The sequence below is a fragment of the Ictidomys tridecemlineatus genome, chromosome 8, assembly GCF_052094955.1.
Source record: "Ictidomys tridecemlineatus isolate mIctTri1 chromosome 8, mIctTri1.hap1, whole genome shotgun sequence".
NCBI lineage: Eukaryota > Metazoa > Chordata > Mammalia > Rodentia > Sciuridae > Ictidomys > Ictidomys tridecemlineatus.
This window is the reverse complement of record NC_135484.1, coordinates 41754939-41777185: the sequence shown is the minus strand read 5'-3', so window position 1 is coordinate 41777185 and position 22247 is coordinate 41754939. Positions and strand designations below refer to the sequence as shown.

The following is a 22247-nucleotide window of genomic DNA, read 5'->3' as shown; positions in this document are numbered from 1 at the left end:
AATGATAACAGATTTACTCATTGTATAATCACTGAAAATTCCATTATGTACAACTTAAAAAATACATTCATGACATGAAACAATTCTTAACTTAAAAGAAATTAACTTTAGGATACTACTATCTAGAAAATAAGCCAAAAAATATTGCTTTGTCTAAAGTGAATATGATTTTAAACAACAGATCAGATATTTCTATAAAGGATTTTAAATTGTAATCTTTTTCCCTTTAATCATATTTATTTATTTCCTGGTACAGGAATATGATATTCAGACCATCAAAAAACAAACTGTACAATACTTATATAGCAAAAAGAACACAGAGTTTTCTGCTGAGGAGAAACTGAAGGTAGAGTATGCCAGGATACTTAGGCATAGATTGCTTTCTCCATCAGCCTTGCCATCTGCTATGATCTCAAAATTGGTGTCCCCCCAAATCCATACATAGGCATCTAATACCCAATGTGACTGTATTAAGAGGTAGGGTATTTGTGAAATGAGTAAGTCATATGGGTTCTGTCCTGAGATTAGTGTCCTTTAGAAAGATGTTGAAGAATCTAGTTTGCCCCCTTTTCTATTATGCAACAATGCAGTAAGAAGATGCCATTCTTGAAGCAGAGAAAGCCTACACCAGACAATGAACCAGATGGCCCTGACCTTGGGTTTCCCTAACTTGAGAACTGTGAAAAATAAATTCATACTACTTATCAATTAACTCAAATTAAGATATTTTATTACAGCATTTTTCAATGGCTAAGACACCATCACAACAACTGGTCCCAAAACTAGGACAGCTCTATATTTGTAAACACTCGAATCCTCTGTGGATTTCATTTTTTAATTTCATTTTTTAAAATATCACTGCCTGTATACCTTCAGATCATATGAAAGTTAAATGAACAGAGTTCAGTTCTTCCCTAATCAATTAATCCTGCAAGTAACTACTATGTGTGGTTCTCACACACTTGCTTATTCAGGATCTTACCGAGGCTCTTATCTTTGCCCCCTTGGTGAAGTTTGAATTTCTCTAATGAATTGTAATCATTTTTTTTTCTTCTGTGCTGCTGGGAATTGAACCCAGGACCTTTATGTACACCGATAGTCCCGAATTGCTGTGAAAATACTTTGTATACAACCAGAGATGAAAAATTATGCTCTATATGTCTAATGTGAATTGTAATACATTCTGCTGTAATATATAAATTAACAATGAATAAAAAGAAGCTTGATTCCTTACCCACATTTACATACCATTATTCTCTGAAAATATAGTTTCTCCTACAATTAACAATTTATTTTTCTATTGACTATTTTTAATTTTATAACAAAGAACACAAATATAAAACATGGTTGCAAGTGAACAATCACTTTTTATATTATAGTTTTATATTATAGTTTTCAAAAAATCTAGCTTATATTGGTAGTAAAACTTTCTTTTTTTGTTAGAGCTTTTTTCCTACTTTATTCAGATAAAATTAGTTTAAAAATTAAGTTTTTAGAAAATTAGTTTCAGGTGTGGTGGTGCACGCCTATAATCCCAACAGCTCAGGAGGACGAGGCAAAAGGACCACAGCCTCAGCAACTTAGTGAGTTGTAAGCAACCTAGTGAGACCCTGTGTCAAAATAAAAAGGACTGCGGATGTGACTTGGTGGTTAAGTACCCTTGGGTTCAATCTCTAATACAAAAACAAAAACAAAAAAGCAATGCACTCACCACTTCCACTGATTATATCAGGTTTTTCCTTCATCATTTTACAAAATTGTTTTTGGCAATTTTCTATCCACTCAGTTTGTTCATCAGACATTTTGAAGAGTAATAATAGCTTGCCAAGATCATTGTCTAATAAAAAAGAAAAGATATAACAGTATTATAATACAACACACTAGATATATTCATCTGTAGATATTAATGTTAAATATGTAAAGAGCTGCAATTTACAGAAAAGTTCTGTTTGTGGCTTTCAAAGAAATATTTCTATAATTACATTTTATCTACTATCAATTGATATTTACCACATTTACTAAAAGCTTATAAAATGGATTACTGATTTTTTAAAAGTTCATATAATGGATTGTTACTTTGTAAGCATAAATCTTTAATAGTCTTAATTCACAATAGCTAGACTGTGGAACCAACCCAGATGCCCTTCAATAGAGGAATGGATAAAAAAAAATGTGTTTTGAACAACCAATAAAAAAAAAAAAAATGTGGCATTTATACACCATGGAATATTACGCAGCACTAAAAAATGACAAAATCATGGAATTTGCAGGGAAATGGATGGCACTAGAGCAGATTATGCTTAGTGAAGCTAGCCAATCCCTAAAAAACAAATACCAAATGTCTTCTTTGATATAATGAGAGAAACTATGAACAGAGCAGGGAGGAAGAGCAGGAAGAAAAGATTAACATTAAACAGAGACATGAGATGGGAGGGAAAAGGAGAGAAAAGGGAAATTGCATGGAAATGAAGGGAGACCCTCATTGCTATACAAAATTACATATAAGAGGTTGTGAGGGGAATGGGAAAATAAACAAGGAGAGAAATGAATTACAGTAGATGGGGTAGAGAGAGAAGATGTGAGGGAAGGGGAGGGGAGATAGTAGGGGATAAGAAAGGTAGCAGAATATAACAATTACTAATAGGGCATTATGTAAAATTGTGGATGTGTAACAGACGTGATTCTGCAATCTGCATTTGGGGTAAAATTGGGAGTTCATAATCCACTTCAATCTAATGTATGAAATATGATATGTCAAGAGCTTTGTAATGTTGTGAACAACCAATAAAAAAAATCCCACATGAAAAATTGTGCTATATATGTGTACTATGAATTACAATGCATTCTGCTGCTATGTATAATAAAATCAGAATAAATAAGTAAATTTAAAAAAAAATCTTTAATAGTCTTTCTCTTATATCAATGTTTCCTTACTTAGTATCCAGTTTAACAGTGTGAAACTTAAGATTTCATTCCATGGGGTTGCCATGAACATTATACTCATTTGTCATGCACATTCAAGTGCAATTTTATTCTCATGTCTTTGAAAGTAAAAAGAAAGCATAAATGTGTAAGATCTCTAGTCAATCATTTAGATCCTCTTCTTGAAAAAACAAACTGATGAAGATATTAAAATATTCTATTCAGGCTCACTGTTTATTTAAGTGTACAAATTTTATGCTTTATATATCAATTACATAAATTTCAGTCAAATACAAAATATATGTGGAGTTCCTTCCATGTGATTATAATAATTCACATATTACTGCCTTCATAAAACTTCTGTCTTTTAAAGCATATGTGCCCATGTGCACATATAGAAAGTCCCCTCTTGACCATGGGAGATATGTTCCTAAACCTCTAGTGGATAGCTGAAACCATGGACAATACCAATACCTATATGTAAATACTTTTTCCTATATATACCTACTTATGACAAAGTTTAGTTTATAAATTAGGAAAAGTAAGAGATTAAAAACAACTAATAATAAAATAGAACAATAAGAATTCAGTGTAACAAAATGCCAGTATCACTGCTCTTATATTTTAACAAGACTTAATTTACAATTAAGTAAAATAAAGATTATTTGAATACAATTGCTATGACACTGCAACAGTTGATTTGATAACCAGAATGGCAACTAAGCAACTAAAGGACAAGTAGCATATGCAGGGTGGATAAGGAAGAAAAAAAGGTGATCCACAACCAGGTAGGACAGAGTGGGACAGAGGGGGATTTCATCACCTACTCAGAATAGCATAAAGTTTAAAATTTATATTCATTTCTGGAAATTTTCTGTTTAATATTCTCAAGATAGAATCTGGCAGTGGATAACTGAAAACCATGGAAGGAAAAACTGCAGGTAACTGGGGACACTGTGTATCTATCTATCTCTCTCTCTCTCTCTCTCTCTCTCTCTCTCTCTCTATTATATCTATTATACCATTATATCTGCATACAGATATAATGGTATTAGTAACATATACCATTCCTATAATCTAAATTTCATTTTCTTTAGTCTTAAAAAGCTGATACGTATTGTCATGTGGTCTGCATTGTGATCATATATAAAATTGACAATTTATGTAACTATTTCCCTCCTTGACATTCAGGCCATCAAAAACACTTCTTATCAAAGCTGCACAAATACTCTCTGATACAAACACATAAAGACACAGATACATCAAACATATGCATGCTTGCAAATAAATACACACACAAAAATTGTTTCATTGAAAAAGAGTATATAATTCTGACATTCAGTAGTAATATTTTCTTTAAATATTGATTATAATGATGTGAAACATTTTACCAAGAGCCTCAAAATTAAAAACAATAATTAAATTAAAATTTCATATTATTTAAATTAAAGGAGAACATTTCTTTTAATAAAAATATTTAAACTTAATGTCATAGTTACATCAAAATTGTTATTGCTAAAAAAGTTTTCATGTTAAATGTATCTTTATATATTTTCTTAAGCCTAATAAAAATCACTAGCAGCACAATTAAAAAAAAACAAATGTAGGTGTGTGTGTGTGTGCGCGCGCGCGCGCGTGTGTCTGGTCTTTGTTTCCTTCTGTTTTGTCTCTTTTATCCAGGTACAACCCTGCCATTTACCTCCTCCAAATGAAAAAAAACATATATATGATCAGTCAACAAATATATGAAAAAAAACATCTCCAGGAATCAGGGAAATGTGAATCAAAACTACACTGAGATTTCATCTCATTCTAGTCACAATGGCAATTACCAAGAATACAAATAGTTAGTGTGGTGAGGATTCGGGGAGAAAGATACATTCCTATATTGTTAGTGGGACTGCAAATTGGTGCAACCATTCTGGAAAGCAATATAGAGATTTTCCAAAAAACTAGGGATGGAACCACATATGACCCAGCTGTCCCACTCACTCCTCAGTATTTATCTAAAATATTTAAAATCCGCATGATATAGATACAGCCACATTAATATTTATAGAAGCACAATTCAAAGTAGCCAAGCTATGGAATTAACTTAGATGCCCTTTAACAGATTAAAGAATAAAGAAAATGCTTAGGAGATATCTAACTCCAGAGCTCACAGGACTAGTAAACTACCAGGATATTCCATAACTGTATTAGAAAGTCACTCTATAGCAGGAAGGTTAAGCTACACACTCATTTATAAAAAATGACAACCTTGAAACATCAAAATACACACAAATCACTTGATTTTCTGACACAAAAGGCTTCACTATCCTTTGAAAAAAGTCTAGAATTCAAAATTAATAATGTCTAATGTCCAATAAAAAGACACTAACGTGAAGAAAAAAATTGTGACCCACAACTGGCAGATGAATCAACTAATAGAAACAGATTCATCAGGTTCTCACTGAACAACTCAGACTGGCCTCTATCTTAACAGTCCTCTTGCCTCAGTCCTGCAAGTGGCAGGGATTACAGACATTTGATAACATAGCAGCTACAACACCATTTTCATAGTAGCCATTACTACAGAATTCTAATTGTGTAGTATTATTTCTATAGATAGAGAACAATAAAAATTAAGACTTGGTATCTACCTCTCGCTCTGATAAAGTCACCATGAATAACTAACAGTTTGATTTCTCATAAAGGGTCTGGTTTATCTAGTAAGACAGAACAGCAGCATGTTCTTTCCCTCTCTGCTTCTTCTGAGTACTATGACTTATAGGCACCTACAAAAAACTGCAGAGTAAAAAATCTACTTTAAACTACTAGAAAAAAATTGAAAAAAAGAAGCATCAAGTTTCCTGCTTAGAAAATTCACCATGACAGCTGACAATAATAATTCATGTCTAAACTCTGAAACACAGTAATACGGAGCACTATAATATTTAATACTTGGGTATATTATAGTTTGCCAAAGATTATAATACAGAAAAAGGTTATTTATTATGTAAGTTTATTATAAATAATAGAGAAATGCTCTCTCTATATATACACATATATGTATGTATGTATATCCATATATATGTGTGTGTGTGTGTGTGTGTGTGTGTGTGTATTGCCTTACATGCACAAGGCTCTGTGTTCTATATATAAAGAATTTTAACTCCAAAAGGAGAAAAAATGTAAGCACAATATAAATACAAAGAAAATCTACTATTCACATAGAAACTTTTAATAACTTCTAACTTCCTTCTAGGATTTCATTCAGTAATTCTCAGTATCCACTCTATACACAATATCATAATGGATGCTGTAAAAAACAAAAACTCATGGAAGGCTTCATAAAGTAAGAGAGACTCAATTTAGAAACTCATTTGTAGAACATTTAATTTGTTAGTTTCTGGTTATTTTCTTCCATTCGGATTAACAGAGTAATCATTTTACTTTTCCTTTATCATGAGCAGGAGAATAATCCAGAGTAGTGTCCAAGAAGCAACTACATGAATAACTAATAGGGAACATATTTAGATACCTTCCCATGTTTATGTTTAAGATAATCTAAATTTATGCATCCTTATTTTGTTTCAACAACTGTATTCTTAAGATATGATACTCCATTTTATATAAATTATTCTTCATTTTGGATTTATCATACCACATTAGCTTTTCTTTCAAAACTAAGTGTTTACTGTAGAAGAAATCAGTGACATTAAAAAAATGAAGAATTAATTTTTTTTTTAATCCTACTATACCTAAACTAATATCTATTTTCCTGGTTGATATAGATATGCTTGTTTCAAATGTTAAAGTAAGAAGTATTTGAAAATAAAATTATAATATTCAAAAGAAAATTCTGAAATTTCTCTACAGCTACAGCTCAAGATTTACTATAGTTTAGAGAGATTCTCAATCATACTACCAGTCTTCCTAGATAACAAGTTGGTGTCAAATAAAAGTTAGTTACCTTTACTTGCAGAAAGTAAATCTTAATTCCGTGAATAGAAGCAATAAATAAAAAAGAATGAGAAAGTATCTGACTTGACATAAAACCCTAGATAAGTATTTGATAAAAGGGAAACGTCATGACCAAAAACATTTATAGATGCACTGTATGTTTAAGATAGAATACTCAAAACTTTTAAAATCAGAACAATTTCTGCCATTATGTTGTATTACATTTTATATAGACAGCACCCTATTATTTTTAGAGCACTTTTACAGTGATGACTAGAGGATTCTATTTTGGGTTCAATGACAAAAAAAAATGGTAATCCTCAATTTTACATAATCTATTCTACTGGCAATGAAGGCAATCCAGTTTAGTCATTCCTTAATGAGTAATTTTCATTATTTTATTATAATTCAGTTATAACTGCATTCCATCTCCTTCTCTCTCCTTTTGTTCCTTAGAAGGTTTTTGTTTCCCCCTGACATATTCTCTTGGTAGTCTTCTAATTTTTAGTTTAGACTATCAGAATTATACAGTGGATAGTCATCCAATTGTAAATTCAAAAGAAATGAAGATAATTCAAGGGGGACACAGGCTAATTTCTGAAAGGACAAAGTATCAGTGAGAAACCACACCAGTGAATGAGTTAAACTCAATAAGGACAGGAATTTTTATTTTTAAAAATCAACATAAATTAGTGAAAAATGTCTTGTAAATTAGGGGTATTTTCTAGTGCCAAAATAATAGGAATTTGTAGTTGCAAAGGCTAAATTTCAATATCTTTTAATTTAAAATAATAGCAGCATATTGTGATAACTAAGATGAAGAGGTGGCCATGAGCTAGAAGAAAATATGTGTGCATCCTAAGAACATAGCCATAAAACACAAAAATTTGTTTACTCATACATTGTATATTTTGTAAATCCAAAGATACAGAATATGACACTCTAACTCTTTGGCTCCTTCTCTAATCTGGGAATTTTGTCTACTATCAGTATTTGTTTTCATATTGACTATAAAACATTGCAATAATTACTTAACTATTCCATCAACAGTACTCTGTCACTCTAAAATGTTCAAAATAAACTTCATATATAATGTCTATAAAAGCCTTTTTCATTCCCCAACATATTAATACATTAACACATAATATATTAATAGCATATTGATACAAAACACTGCTTTTAATTTTAACTTATGCTACTTTTCTAAAGTGCCGAAATTATACAAATAATATAGATGTAATATAGTAGCTTAGATTCATGGTACTTACCTATGAACATAATGTGGTTCCCTGGACATTTGATTAATACATAGAAATTAATGATTCAAGACATAATATAGTAAATTCATTCAGAGTTTAAAATTTATAAATTGAAAAAAGGTTTTAAATAGAATTTGCTTCAATTGTATGATAGCCTCCCTCATCTTTTTAACTACTTTTTTTTGATACTATTGGTAGTAAAACAAAGTATATTTTGGTAGTAAAAAAAATTCATTTTAGGCAAAAAATAAAATGCAAGACACTATAGGTAGATTTATTTATATATTACACACTGTGAAATATAAATTGATCTGCTTTCTCACACAGAAATAATGTCATTTTAGAATTTGGAACATCTGAATAATTTAACTATAAGAATTTTAATATTATTTGATATATTCCATTACAGGGAATGATTATCAGGACAGAACTTACTATTTTATATAGTATATTACAGAGAATGTTTTGCCACGCAGAAAATCAATTTCCCATCAGATAAGTAAAAATGTGATGGCAGGAGTTGTAAAGTAGGATAGCAAAGCTATAAAAGGCTAAATTTGAAGTAATCACAGAACAAAAGGCTATGCTTTGGTTATTCTTCTCAATTGTGAAAAAAAATGGAATGTAATCTTACCAATGCACAACATTATGTGCCATAAAAATATAAGATACTACTTTGTAAATGATAAAATAACTATGATAAAGGCATCTACTTTATGAGTGATATAAACAGAAATCTAACTCAAGGAGCTTTCATTAATTGCAAAGCTATGGGTGCTCTAGAAATTGAGGCTGATCAGAGATTTTAGAGTAAGAATTTCTAAATTTTCTTCAGAATGTCCTGGAAATAATTTCCAATATTTAGTGACAAGTCTGAGAGAGAGAATTTGATGATGTGGTAAAAAGGAAAAAAAAATTCAATGATAATTCACCATTCAATAAATAATATTATATTCTATACTACCTGTTACTCAGCATTTTTTCACTGTGCCAAAATAAAACAACACAAAGGAAAGAAAGATTTACTTTGGCTCATGGTTGCTTGGCCCTACAGCTTTGGGACTATTGGTGAGGCTAAACACCATACTGAAGAGTGTATGCTTAATCAAAGTTGCTTAAATCATAGCAGCCAGGAAAGAGAAAAAGAAAAGGTCTGGGTTCCAAATATACTCTCTTCAGGGCCATACCCCAGGGACATAACTTCCTCCTACTAAACCCCAGCTCTTAAAGTTTCTACCATCTCCAAAATAGCACTGTCAGCTGGGGCCCAAGCCTTCTGAAGGACATTTAAGATCCAACCATAATACCATGTAAGATACAGAGTTCCTTTGCCCTTTGTAAATCACATTCTAAGGGAAGCAACAGAGACTACAAAATAAATAAACAAATAAATACGTAAGTTCACTGTAAGACATAGTGCTATTTGAGAAATAAGTGTCCAGAGAGAGAGAAAGAGAGATAAACAAAGGAATAAATATATTTTAGATAACAAGGAGATAACTTCTCTGAGTGAAATTTAGGCTAAGTTTAAAATGTTTAGAAGGCAATATCCATAAGAAGAGTAGGAATTAGTACTCTAGGAAAACAGAACATCAAGAGCAAAGGCCCATAGCCATAAATTTAATGCAGTTTAAGAGATGAAAGAAATTAGTACAACATTTATCTGGTAATGCCTTTGTACCTACAATATATAAAATCCTTTCACAATATGTAAAGTATTCAGTAATAAAATGAATATTTAAAAACAAATAAAGAATAAAAATAGTTATTTCTCCCAGTTTGACTTATGTCACATGGCCAATAAACACATGAAAAAATATTCACATCTTTAATAATAAAGAGACTTGAAGTCAAAATTGCAATGAGCTACCACTTTATATCTACTAGGATGGCTGGATAAAAAAGTGAGATCTCAACAACTGTTAGCAATGATACAAAGACCTCAGAAACTTGTACTGTGGGTGGAAATGTAAACTGGTGAGGCTGTTTTAGCAAACAGCTTGTGGCAGTTCCTCAACTGCTTAAAACATAGAGTTACTAGGTAATCCAGCATTTCACCCCTGGGTATACACTGAAGAGAAATAAAAAACATGTTCACACACAAATTTGTACAGGAATATTTATAGCAGAATTGTTAGTGTCAGACAAAAGGTAAAAACAATCCAAATGTCTAACTAGCAGACAAATGCTTAAACAGACTGTGGCACATCCATACAATAAAAAATTTTTCAAACATGTGGAACAAGGTAGTGATAGATGCTACAACATGCATCAACCCTGAAAACATTATTGAAAGTACAAGAAGGCAGTCACAAAATACCATATACTACAAGACTTTATTCAAATGAGAGGCCAGACTTGAGAACTCTCCAGAGACTGACAGTAGATTAGTGGTTTTATAGTTTAGGACTAAATGAATGGAAGAGGGGGTATTCTTTTTTTTTTTTTGGAGGTGGTAAACTGTCCTAAACTTTTCTGTGGTGGTGATGGTTGGTGATATCTGTGAGTATACTAAAAACCAGTGAACTGCATGCTGTATTGAAAAAAGAAAGAGATCTGTAGGATTGACTTAGAACATGTACAACAATTACTATGGAAAGGATATGAGATGAAGGACAAACATATCAGTTCATACAAATGGCTCGAATTAATTATCATTCTGTCCTCTTCTCAGAAAGTCCTGAGGAAGTCACCTTTCAAGGAGGTCATCTGAAGGAATATACTGACAAAGAGTGACTATTCAGGAGTTCCTAGGGACATTCAGAAGTTCACTTTCATCAGAAGTTACTGATGTACTTATGGCTTTCAGCAAATAACCTATTGACATTTATAAGATCAGGGAAAGGCAATCAGTGCAACTAGCCTGGCTGTCAGCAGCTCTGTGAGTCAATGCTATGCTTAGACTGCTCTATTGGTCTTGTCAGTGATACTACAAACATACCAAAAGAATAATGAACAAATAAAGCACAAAAACTTACTCTTCTATTTGAAGATACCAGCCCCAACTGAGTAAATTCACATCAAAATGGTTTCATTTCACAGTAGAAAGGAAGATTATATACAACATAAGTGTAATTTAGATTAATTTATGTCAGCCTGAAGAAACACAATAAAAGTAATCTTTAAAGTAATAAAATAAACATGGGATGATAGGGAAGTAAAAAAAAATTTCTCATCTTTTTGATATATGTCTATTGCTTTCAATAATAACTTGCTTTCAATAATAACTGTAGTATGTTATTCAATTCCTCAGGTCATTTTTAATTCTAAGTATGGAAGTTGTGCCATTTCCCCTCCTCCTATGAGAAAAAAATCCTCATCCTGGGGACACCAAAATTGAAAGTGATAGAGTGGACTGGCTAGGGGTTATAACCATTATTCCCGGGATACCTAAAGTCTAGATTGGAAAAACAAAAACAAACAGAACAGATCACCATCTTATGACTACCCAGTTCCAAACAGGGAAGACATCATAAGTGAATTTCCTGAAGGTCACTTTAACAACTCCTAACAGGCTAACCAGCACTTGCTTTTGACAACTGTACAACACTCCTTTTCCCCTCATTCTCCTCAGTATTTTTTTTAACCTACAAAGGCCGCAATATAAGTTACTACACTCACCCTACTTATCTAAACTTTCAGATAACAAATTATATTCCAAGTAGAAATTACTGATACCAAATGGATTCGAATTTTTCATGTGTGATGCTCTATATATGTGCCCATATATGAATGAATATGTATACAAACTTATGCATGTGTATGTATACACACACACACACACACACACACACACACACAGAGAGAGAGAGAGAGAGAGAGAGAGAGAGAGAGAGAGAGAAAGAGAGAACATATTAATCAATAGCTCTTAAAGGGTCACTTACATTTTCATATGTGACACTAAAAATTTTCACAAAGAAAATGATGTCTCCAGATTCTTATTTATAGATAAAGATGAATCATCAGACAGCTAACATTGATGCTAAAGATCTAACAAGAGACAATTTAACAGATGAGGAGATGCTAACTGTAGCAAGCAGGATAAATCTAGAAGCTGGGAGACAAATGAGGAGATATCACCATATGCAAACAACTGAAGTGATTTTTTTCCACAACAATGAAACAATATTCCAAAATTTTGCAGTGCAAATGATGACTAAAATAACACCTGTCAGAATGAGTGAATCATTACTTTTGAATCAAAAAGCAGAAAGGGAAGTATGTGACTTTTGCTGTTAAAATAACATCCATGCCTTAAAGTATTATTAGCTTAAGCATTGTATTTTTGAATGTAAACAATTAGTACTTAGTTTATTTAACTATTTAAATACACTATTTAAATTTAGTCATATACTACTAGAAAACATATTTGGTTTTATTTTTCTCATTAAGTTCACAGAGATACATTACTGTACTGTCAGGTCCAAAGGAAATCTAGACATGATTTAAATTTTCTCTCTCAATTTCTGCCCATTCTACTAAGAATCTATGACCAGTGACATAAATATCTGCAATATCAAAATGAGGTATTCATTCTAATTTGACCACATCAAGGTCAGGACCACCATTCTTCTTAGGAGGATATACAGGCACTACTCTTAAGTTGGGAATAATGTCTTATTTAAACACTTGCGCTTTATGAACAGAAAGACAGTAAGAGTTCATACTCAGTATGATGGGGAAATGAAGAACAAGGCTTGAAATTGCATGGCATTCTCTAAGACAATGCATGTGCCAGGAAGGATGTCACAAATATTGTGGTCCTTATAAGGAAGACGCTACAGGGTTTTAGAAGAGTCATATGATCCAATCTGTTGTCCAACAGCCTCACTCTGACTGCTATACTGACAACACAATGATCGTGGTAGAATATTGCAACAGGTGAGAAATGACAGTGATAGTGGGGAAGCAGAGGTGGTTTTATATCAGATACACAGAGTCAAGAGAATTTGCTGACAGATTACTTGTAGGGAATGCAGAGAAAGGTCCAAAAACAACCTTCAAGTTTATTGCCTAAAGAATAGGAAACAAAGTTGCCATTTCTGAAATGGGAAAGAAAGTTGACAGTTACCTTATTTCTCATTAAATTTTGAGTCTTAGGTACATAGGTTTGAATGGAGCACAAAGCACTTACAAAAACACCACTACTCTGTTGAATAAATAAACAAACATTCTATACATCTAGAATTCAAAAAATCAAATATCACGAATTTCTTTTTAAAGAAAAAAAAATATATTGCCACTGGACTAATTTGTCACACCCCAGCCACAAGAAATAAGAATTATTTTGCCTCATAAAAATTTAGTAAGAAACTTGAGAATGGTCAGGGATGTGGCTCAGTTGTAGAGCACTTTCCTAGCATGTGTAAGGTCACAGGTTCAATCCCCATCACTAAAAAAAAAAAAAAAAAAGAGAGAGAGAGAGAGAGAGAGAGAGAGAGAGAGAGAGAGAGAGAGAGAAAGAAAAATTTTTAAATTACAAAGCAACAGACATAAATACATCCCTGAAGGAAAATCAATATTATTCCACCTTAACACAGTCATTCTTCAAATTGTAATAAAAGGATTAAAAATAATATTTCATTTAACAGTAAATATTTTACCTTGTTTTATATCAGCATTTCTTGTAACTTCTGGCAGATAGCAGGGTGGCAAAGGGTATGATGAAAACATTGGCCAAGGATATGGATCATCTCCCTAAAAAACAGCAAGACAAATGACTTTAGGAAGTAATATTGAATTTTATAGCTTTCTGAAATGTTATTCTATTAAATTGGCTTTTTCACTAAAATTCCAGAGTTGTTGCCCAACTAGCCAAAAGATAATTCACTATTCTAAAAAGTAATAATTAAAATTAAATATACATAAATATTAAATAACCACTGAAGCAGACATGGTAACTTGTTCTTGTGGCTCGGACTGATAATGATGACTTTTACTATATTTTTTCATGAAATAAAAACTGTAACCCTCAAAGAAAACCTGTATTTTCTTTCTCACTAAACTGTTTTCCTTTTGTTGTCAATCATTTCTGTCTAATCTTTCCCAGAGTCACAGTCAAAACAAGAATGCTCTTAACAACAAAATAAAACCTCCAGGAGAAACCCAGGCTACGTATATTGAGGGAAGGAGAGAGACTCCATTTTGTAAGAAAATATAAAAATATAATCATCTAATAAAAAAATTATGTCATGAAAGATAAATACAGAAAATAAAATATTCAAAAGCACACAGGGAGAATCACAACTTTTTAATAAAACAATAACCTACTCTGCTGCAGAAACTAGCACTCATGATCCTTTGACAACAAAAGAACTAATTCAGTTTGAAAGTGTTTACTTGCATCCTGAAGTCTGTCAACTAACAAAAGTTCAACTCTGTGACAGACATTTGGGAGATGTTGTTTAGTGTCACCTGAGTTCACTATCTTGCTTCAAAACATGTCACATAAATATTCCCCCCTCTTCTATCACATCACCTTCTCCAGTATTCTTGGAGGCAAAATCCGTTCCGATGACCCACCAACAAGATTTATTCTTACAAGAATATGGTTTCTTTCTACTGATAAGCCATCAATTATAAAGCCTCTGAAAAAAAAATAAATCAATTCTGTTACCTCCTTGATAGGATATGATTTGATTTTTAAATCACATCACTGGATTTTAAAGAAAAAGTAGAAATGCTTGGAAAATAGATTATTTGCCAATGTATCACCTAAAATACAAATAACTAAATTAATTTTGTATCTTATGGCTTTACTAGAGAGGGAAAAATTAATATAATGAAATTAGTGAGATTAATAACAGAATATTTCCTTGATTAATGTTATTGTACCCGAAGAAATGAAATTAATACATTATTTTTACAGTAACTTTATCATATTTTCACCCAAGATCTCTTATATGTTAGACACAGGGCATTCAATTAAAATTTAAGTATTACTTATGAGCAGCCTACATATTCTACCACAGTTAATCCTTTTCTTTCACATCAAACCTAGAGTATCAAGTAATATATGCTATAACATTCCAAGACCTGTCTAGGATGGAGATGAAATATTCTTTTATTTTAAGGTACACACATGAAAATAATGTCAGTTATTGAATATATTATTAGTAAATGTCAGTCAAATTGAGGTAATGGCACATGTTAACAGAAAATATTATTTATTTTGCAAATAATCAGAATTTATGACTATGAGCTAAAATAACTAAAGGATGAAGAAAAAGTGCCTCTATAAGGGACACAAAATCAAACACTTCATTCAATGGGTCATCTTAGACATGAATTATGAAGTGATACAATTTCATGGAACCATTAATAAAGTTAAGCTTAACCTAAAAAAAAAAAAATTCAGATTTTGAAAGTAGTACTCTGTTAAGACTTCTCCAAAAATGTATATTATCATTCTGTGTGATTTATGCTTTAATTGCTTCTTACTATTACTTAAACCTACTGAATTCAGAAATTAAGAAAACAAACTATAGGGAAATGGATGGCACTAGAGCAAATTATGCTTAGTGAAGCTAGCCAATCCCTAAAAAACAAATACCAAATGTCTTCTTTGATATAATGAGAGAAACTATGAACAGAGCAGGGAGGAAGAGCAGGAAGAAAAGATTAACATTAAACAGAGATATGAGATGGGAGGGAAAGGGAGAGAAAAGGGAAATTGCATGGAAATGAAGGGAGACCCTCATTGCTATACAAAATTACATATAAGAGGTTGTGAGGGGAATGGGAAAATAAACAAGGAGAGAAATGAATTACAGTAGATGGGGTAGAGAGAGAAGATGTGAGGGAAGGGGAGGGGGGATAGTAGGGGATAGGAAAGGTAGCAAAATACAACAATTACTAATAGGGCATTATGTAAAATTGTGGATGTGTAACCGACATGATTCTGCAATCTGCATTTGGGGTAAAATTGGGAGTTCATAACCCACTTCATTCTAATGTATGAAATATGATATGTCAAGAGCTTTGTAATGTTGTGAACAACCAATTAAATAAATAAATAAATAAAAATAAAAAAAAGAAAACAAACTATAGAAAAATACTTTCTTAACAAATAAACTATAACAAAAAATGTTATTATATCAAGTTCTAATGCCCACCTCCCTCCTTCACCCTTTACTTTAACCTGTGGTTCTCGGAAATCTCCAAAATATTTTCTTCTTGAGCATGTAGTAACATTCTGGATACTTGATACTGAGCCTCTAACAGGAGAAGAGTGTCCAGATCACAGCATACCACACTTAATAACCTATGTAAAGGGGAAAAATAAAAGTATATTTTGGAAAATATGTCCTAAAAGTATAGATGCATTCTTGAGGAACTAAAGTAATACCTACACACAGAAACACAGATCTTATAGGACAAGTTATGAAGTTATATTTTTAATTATTTTGAATGATCTTCAAGTTGTTCTTACTGAAATTATTTTTTTCAAAGACCAATGGACAATTTCTAATCTAGATTTTTCCCCTCTAAATCCACATTGTTAGTTTGAATGTGTGGTGTCCCCCAAAAGCTCACATGTGAGACAATGCAAGAAGGTTCAGAGGAGAAATAATTGGGTTATAAGCATCTTAACCCAATCAGTACATTAGGATAGGAATTAACTGAGTGCTAACTGAAGAGAGAGAGTATGGTTAGAGATGGGAATCGGGGATATGACTTTGGGACAAATATTTGTATCTGGAAAGTGGAGACCTCTCTCTTTGTTTTCTGATCATCATGTGAGCTGCTTTCTTCTGCCACACTCTTCTGCCATGATGTCCTGCCTCACCTCAAGCCCTGAGGAATGGAGCCCACTATCTATGGATTGAGACCTCTGAAACTAGGAGCCCCTAAATAAACCTTTCCTCCTCTATAGTTGTCCTGGTTAGATCTTTTAGTCACAGTGACAAAAACACTGACTAAAACACACACAAGAATACTAATGCATCCTCTCAACTGCTACTTATTCTAAAAATTCATCAGGGAACATCAGCAAATTTGAAAATGCCAAAGTGCCATACTTTTCTATCAACAATTAATTAATTACAAAAAGAATGACAGAATAATAATTCTGCCATCAATCTAGGAAATGACCTTTGGGTAAAATGTCAATACCTAGGTATCTCACTGTCAGGGTGGGAACAGCTAACCCACTGATCTATTATAACACCATGAAGAAATGCAGGATTCAAAGGTCTCCTACAGTGCTGCAAGATACACACTGATTCTTGCCCAGAACACTGAACCTAAATCTAATCAGTTATAGCTATTTCATTATCAGTGATAGGAAATACAGAAATTAGAGAAATATATTAAAAGATACCACAAGGTGGAAATAGTTAACCAAATCCAGAATTTGGAGAATCCTATACATTATTACATATATTATATCTTTAGTGGGAAAATGGCATTAAAAAAAAAGAGGTGAAGGGGAAATTGTTACAAATTTTAAAAGAACAGCTAAGCAAATGTGAAGAGTATTTGATATTGATTCAAACTGTAAAAGTATTTTTCAGTCACACCGAAAAATATGTAATAGCTACTAGATAAGACTAGAGAAATTTTGTTAATTTTATTAAATATAGTAATGGTACAGTGGAAATGGTTTGGGTTTTTGTTCATTTTTGTTATTTCAAATAGGTCTTTATCTGTCAGAGTTATATACTGAATTGTTTATAGGTAAAATGGAGTCTCTAAAATTTGTCTTACGGTCCTAAAGTATAATAATGTGTATGTGGTGTATGGGGGGAAATAAAAAAATAGCAAAATATTGTTTCTTCAGATAAGTGACAGGTACATGGAAGGCTCATTAATCTACTGATTACTTTCTAACATGTTTAAAAATTCTATGACATTTAGATACAATTGTATGTTGCCTATTCAAAACATACCTAAATAAATAGAGAGAAGATGTTTGGCAAACATCTTTACCTATCTGAAATAGCAATTCAATGTCACTCCCTAGCACATGGAAACAATAACCAAAAGCACATAAAAACAAAAGAAAACTCATTAGCAACAATTTAGAGAAATGTTCCATTCATGATTTACAATAGAAAAATCATTTTTGTAAGATACAAATGGAACCAAAATGAAAGAAGTCTAGTTTAAAGACTGTGATGTATGTTGGCATCCTCCTTTCTCATCTTAGAAACGACCCAAAACCAAAGAAAAAGAAGAAAAGTAACATATCACAGAATTTTAACTGCAAAAATGAGTTAAAGGGCAGCCAAAAATAGTGAAAACAGGACAAACACTGCTAGGGAAGGGGAAGATCAAGAAAGTATACCATAGATGTTCATGATAAGAAACAAATTATAAATGTCTTAAAAATAAATAAATAAATTAGGGTTTGGATATGAGGTGTTCCCCCAAATCTCCTGTTGATGTAGGAATATTCAAAGGTGAGACGAATAGATCATGAGAGCTATAACGTAATCAGCTCATCCTAGTTTTCATGGACTCACTAGGTTGTTACTATAGGCAGGTGGCGCATGGCTATAGGAGGCGGGTCACTAGGAACAAGGCCTGGATGGATGCATCTGCCCTCCCAGGGGTAGAGGGTGCTCTCCCCCACCTTCTCTCTCTCTCTCTCTCTCTCTCTCTCTCTCTCTCTCTCTCTCTCTCTCTCTGCTTCATGGTTGCCATGAGATGAGCAGCTTTCCTCTGCTGGTCCCTTCTGCCATGATGTGGGCCTCACCTTGAGCCCAGAGCAATGGAGTAGGCTGTTTACAGACTGAGACATTTGAGACTATAAGTCTCAAATAAACTTTCCCTACTCTACGTTGTTTTTGTCAGGTATTTTAGTCACAGCAACAAAACGTTGACTAAAACAAACCATTAGAAGAAAAATCAAGTAAATTTCTAAAAAATGAGGACTATAAATAAGATGCCAAACTTAATCTAGAGTTCTCAAAAATGGAAATGTAATACATCAGAAAGCAACATGGGAAAACTTGGCTCCAGTATGGTTCTAAGAAGTATAAGAAGCAAGGTAGAATAAGAAGTCACAGAAAAATCAATTATTAATTATTGGTTAGGTTACAGAGACAATTTTTAACAAACAGAAAATCCACCACGTCCATAGTTAGGTAGAAGAATGAAAGGATAGCCTGAAAAGAGGACAAACACATACACATTGGGGCCTATAGAAACTTCCAGCTGACCAGGAACCTGATCCTTGCTTCTCTTAAAACATGAGCCTCTTATAAACAGTTGATGATGAAAAAACTCACATTTCTCCCAAAATAAATGCTGCAGGAAAGATACATCCAAAATTGCTATTTTTAAAAATTAGGAAAAGTATAGAATTTAAAAATGTTTCCGTTAACTACTTCAAAGCATGACCAAGTTGTTCCCCATTAATTAAAAAAATATATTTAATAGAGCAAGTACCTTCATTAGGATCTGTGCACAAGGTAAAGCTATATGAACTTAGGGAAGAAACAGAAGAGCAACCAGAAAGTTAAAACATGAATGGGCAGAACTAATGAAAAAAGCAGAGGAATAAAACTGTCATAGAAATTCAAGTACAAGTGAAAACAGTAAACAGGAAAAGATCCATTAAAAATGCAGTAATAAGGGGCTAGGGCTGGGGCCCTGTGGTAGAGCACTTGTCTTGCACCTGTGAGGAGGCACTGGGTTTGATCCTTAGCACCACATAAAAATAAATAAATAAAGATAATGTGGCCATCTATAAGTAAAAAAAAAAATTAAATTTAAATGCAGCAATGGACATGGGAACAGATGAGAAGAATGTGGAAAATACAATGGAAATAAGTTTAAATGACTGATTTCTTGAAGAGAAAACTGAAATAATCTAACAGGGAATACCTTTAAAGATCCTGAGCAAGAACATCTTCCTGACAGAAAAGAAGTATGAATGTAAAAATGTCAAGAGTACAGTATATCCCAGGGTAAACTGAACCTAAAGTGTCAACACCAAGATATAGCCTGGTAAGTTAGTGGACTCTAAGAAAATTAAAAAAGAGAAAGGGAAAGGTACACTGAGGTGAGGTGAGGTGAAGTGAGTTGAGTTGAGGTGAGCTGAGGTGAGGGAAGGGGTTGGGTCATTCAATCATTCAGGTATCCAGAAAAAAAAGAGCAAGTCACTAAAACCGTGGGGAAAAAAAATCCATTTGTCATTAGGCATGGCCAGAGTAACATTCAATACCGATAGAGCAATGGAATAACAGTGGAAGGATGTCTAACACTGGGAGATAATTTAAATGTATTACACAACTCGCAATTTAAGCAGCAAAATAATTACATACAAACAAAAGTTAGGATATAGATTCTGATATACAAATTTAAAGTTGTGTTAACAAGTAGATGGGATTTTCTGCTAGACAGTATGTGAACTGAAAGGAAGACAGAAGTCAAGGATGCCTGTTGGTGTTTAGCTCAAAAAATAGTAAAAAATCAAGTCATTTTTAACGAACATATGTAGACTGCAGGTTAATAAGGATTAAGGAGAAATTAGTCAACTCTTTCTCTTTAGGCTACTAAATTGATGAATAGGTGATAAAAATGACCATCAATAGATCTCCAGCTTAGGATATAAAAGGAGGAGTATATGGGTGGATAAGGTGGGCAATGATGTAATGCAAGGTAAACTGGAGCAAATCTGCTTATGAGCAAATACACGCCTGAATCAAATTCTCACTAGAGAATGAATAAATCAAAAACTCAAATAAATGACATAGACTTTTAAGACCTTACAATCACGAGGAATAATGTAAAGCTCAACAAATATGATCCATTACTAAACTTAAATAGACTACTGTGACCAAGCGACAATTCATTCTAGGAAGAAAAAAGTTTTAATATTAAACTATGTCCTGATGTAATTTGTAACATCAAAATGTAATATAAAAAAAACCATAATTATCTGATGAGATGCTTAAAAGATCTTTGATTTAAAAATGTAACATCTTCTCTATTTCCTGTCCTCCAAAAAATTCTAAATAAAGGATAATTCTTTAATTTTGTTTAAAAACAAATCTATCTCAATACAATGGCTAACTCAAACAGAAAGGTATTCCCATTAATGTCACAAAAGGTAAAACTGTACACCCCCTTCCCCTTTTGAAGAAAAGGGAGGAGTTTTATTTTCAAGAGTCTAAGAATTTACTAATGGGCATTTTATTTCAAAAAGGATGGAGCAAAACTGGTGGTCTAACAAAGGGCTCCTGGGCCAGATCACCCCAGACCCTTGCCCACCCTATGCCCAATACCTGTTTTCAGAGTGATGGTTGATAACAGAGGGAGAACTTTTGAGAAAGGCGGGGAGGTAAGATAGATTCCCCCAGGGTTTCTACTTAACATTGAAGGGAGTAGGCAGGCCCACATTCATAAAATGGAAAATAAATAAAAATCAAACCAGGCAGCACAATTTAAGGCCTGTGTTGGCTATGAGATCAATGCAAAGCAACTAGCTACTTGCAAAGGTGCCCATAGTTGGACTCAGTGAGGGAAGGTGAAGGTCAGACCCACTGGCCACCCTTCCTGCTCCCACCATCGCACAAAAGGAATGAGGGACAAGAGAGAAGATGACTTTTATTTTAAACATGTGATACCTTGTGAATATAGTAATAAGAATCAATAGCATAAGGTAAGCAGCCATAGTGGTACCTGAGCCAGTGTTGCTTCAGCTATAATGAAATTCCTCACTGTTTGTTGTTTTATGGGGCTATTTTTTTTCTCTTTTTGTTATTTTTATTGTTCATTTGATTTGTATGCATCACTAATAAAAAGCAAACACCCCATTCTGCTCTGGCTGCTACAGTATGCTTTGGTGGTAGGGATGTGGGTTGGGTACAGAATCCGGTCCCTGGAACAGACACCTGGTCCTTCCCCAAAATGGACTTTAAGGTACTTGCCCTGTTTATTTTTTAAACATCATTCTCATCATTCTGGAAATTCAACCCAATGCTAAGACAAAAATAATGAGATGTACTATCTAAAAGGAATATGATGTTCATTGAAAGAAGAATATGATATTAATTATATGTGTGCTTCCCTCCCAATGATGTAAAATGCAATTTATTTTTAAAAATGCTGATTAAATACCTATTAAGTGCCTACCATTGTTTTAGGTGCTGGGGATATACCATTGAATAT

General features: G+C 32.9%; 1 protein-coding gene across 7 annotated transcripts in view; it reads right to left on the bottom strand.

Moving 5' to 3' along the window:
- Tbc1d32 (TBC1 domain family member 32) overlaps positions 1 to 22247 on the bottom strand; it is a 191059-nt gene that overhangs the window by 58454 nt on the left and 110358 nt on the right. For 6 of the 7 annotated variants that reach the window (XM_078019309.1, XM_078019310.1, XM_078019311.1 and 3 more), the window contains 5 exons: positions 16267 to 16389; positions 14605 to 14713; positions 13730 to 13823; positions 1712 to 1837; positions 983 to 1120 (listed from right to left, as the gene is read on the bottom strand). In XM_078019309.1, coding sequence (XP_077875435.1) covers positions 983 to 1120; positions 1712 to 1837; positions 13730 to 13823; positions 14605 to 14713; positions 16267 to 16389 — 590 coding nt within the window. The remainder of the gene's footprint in view (positions 1 to 982; positions 1121 to 1711; positions 1838 to 13729; positions 13824 to 14604; positions 14714 to 16266; positions 16390 to 22247) is intronic. The other variant, XM_078019315.1, reaches the window with a different exon arrangement.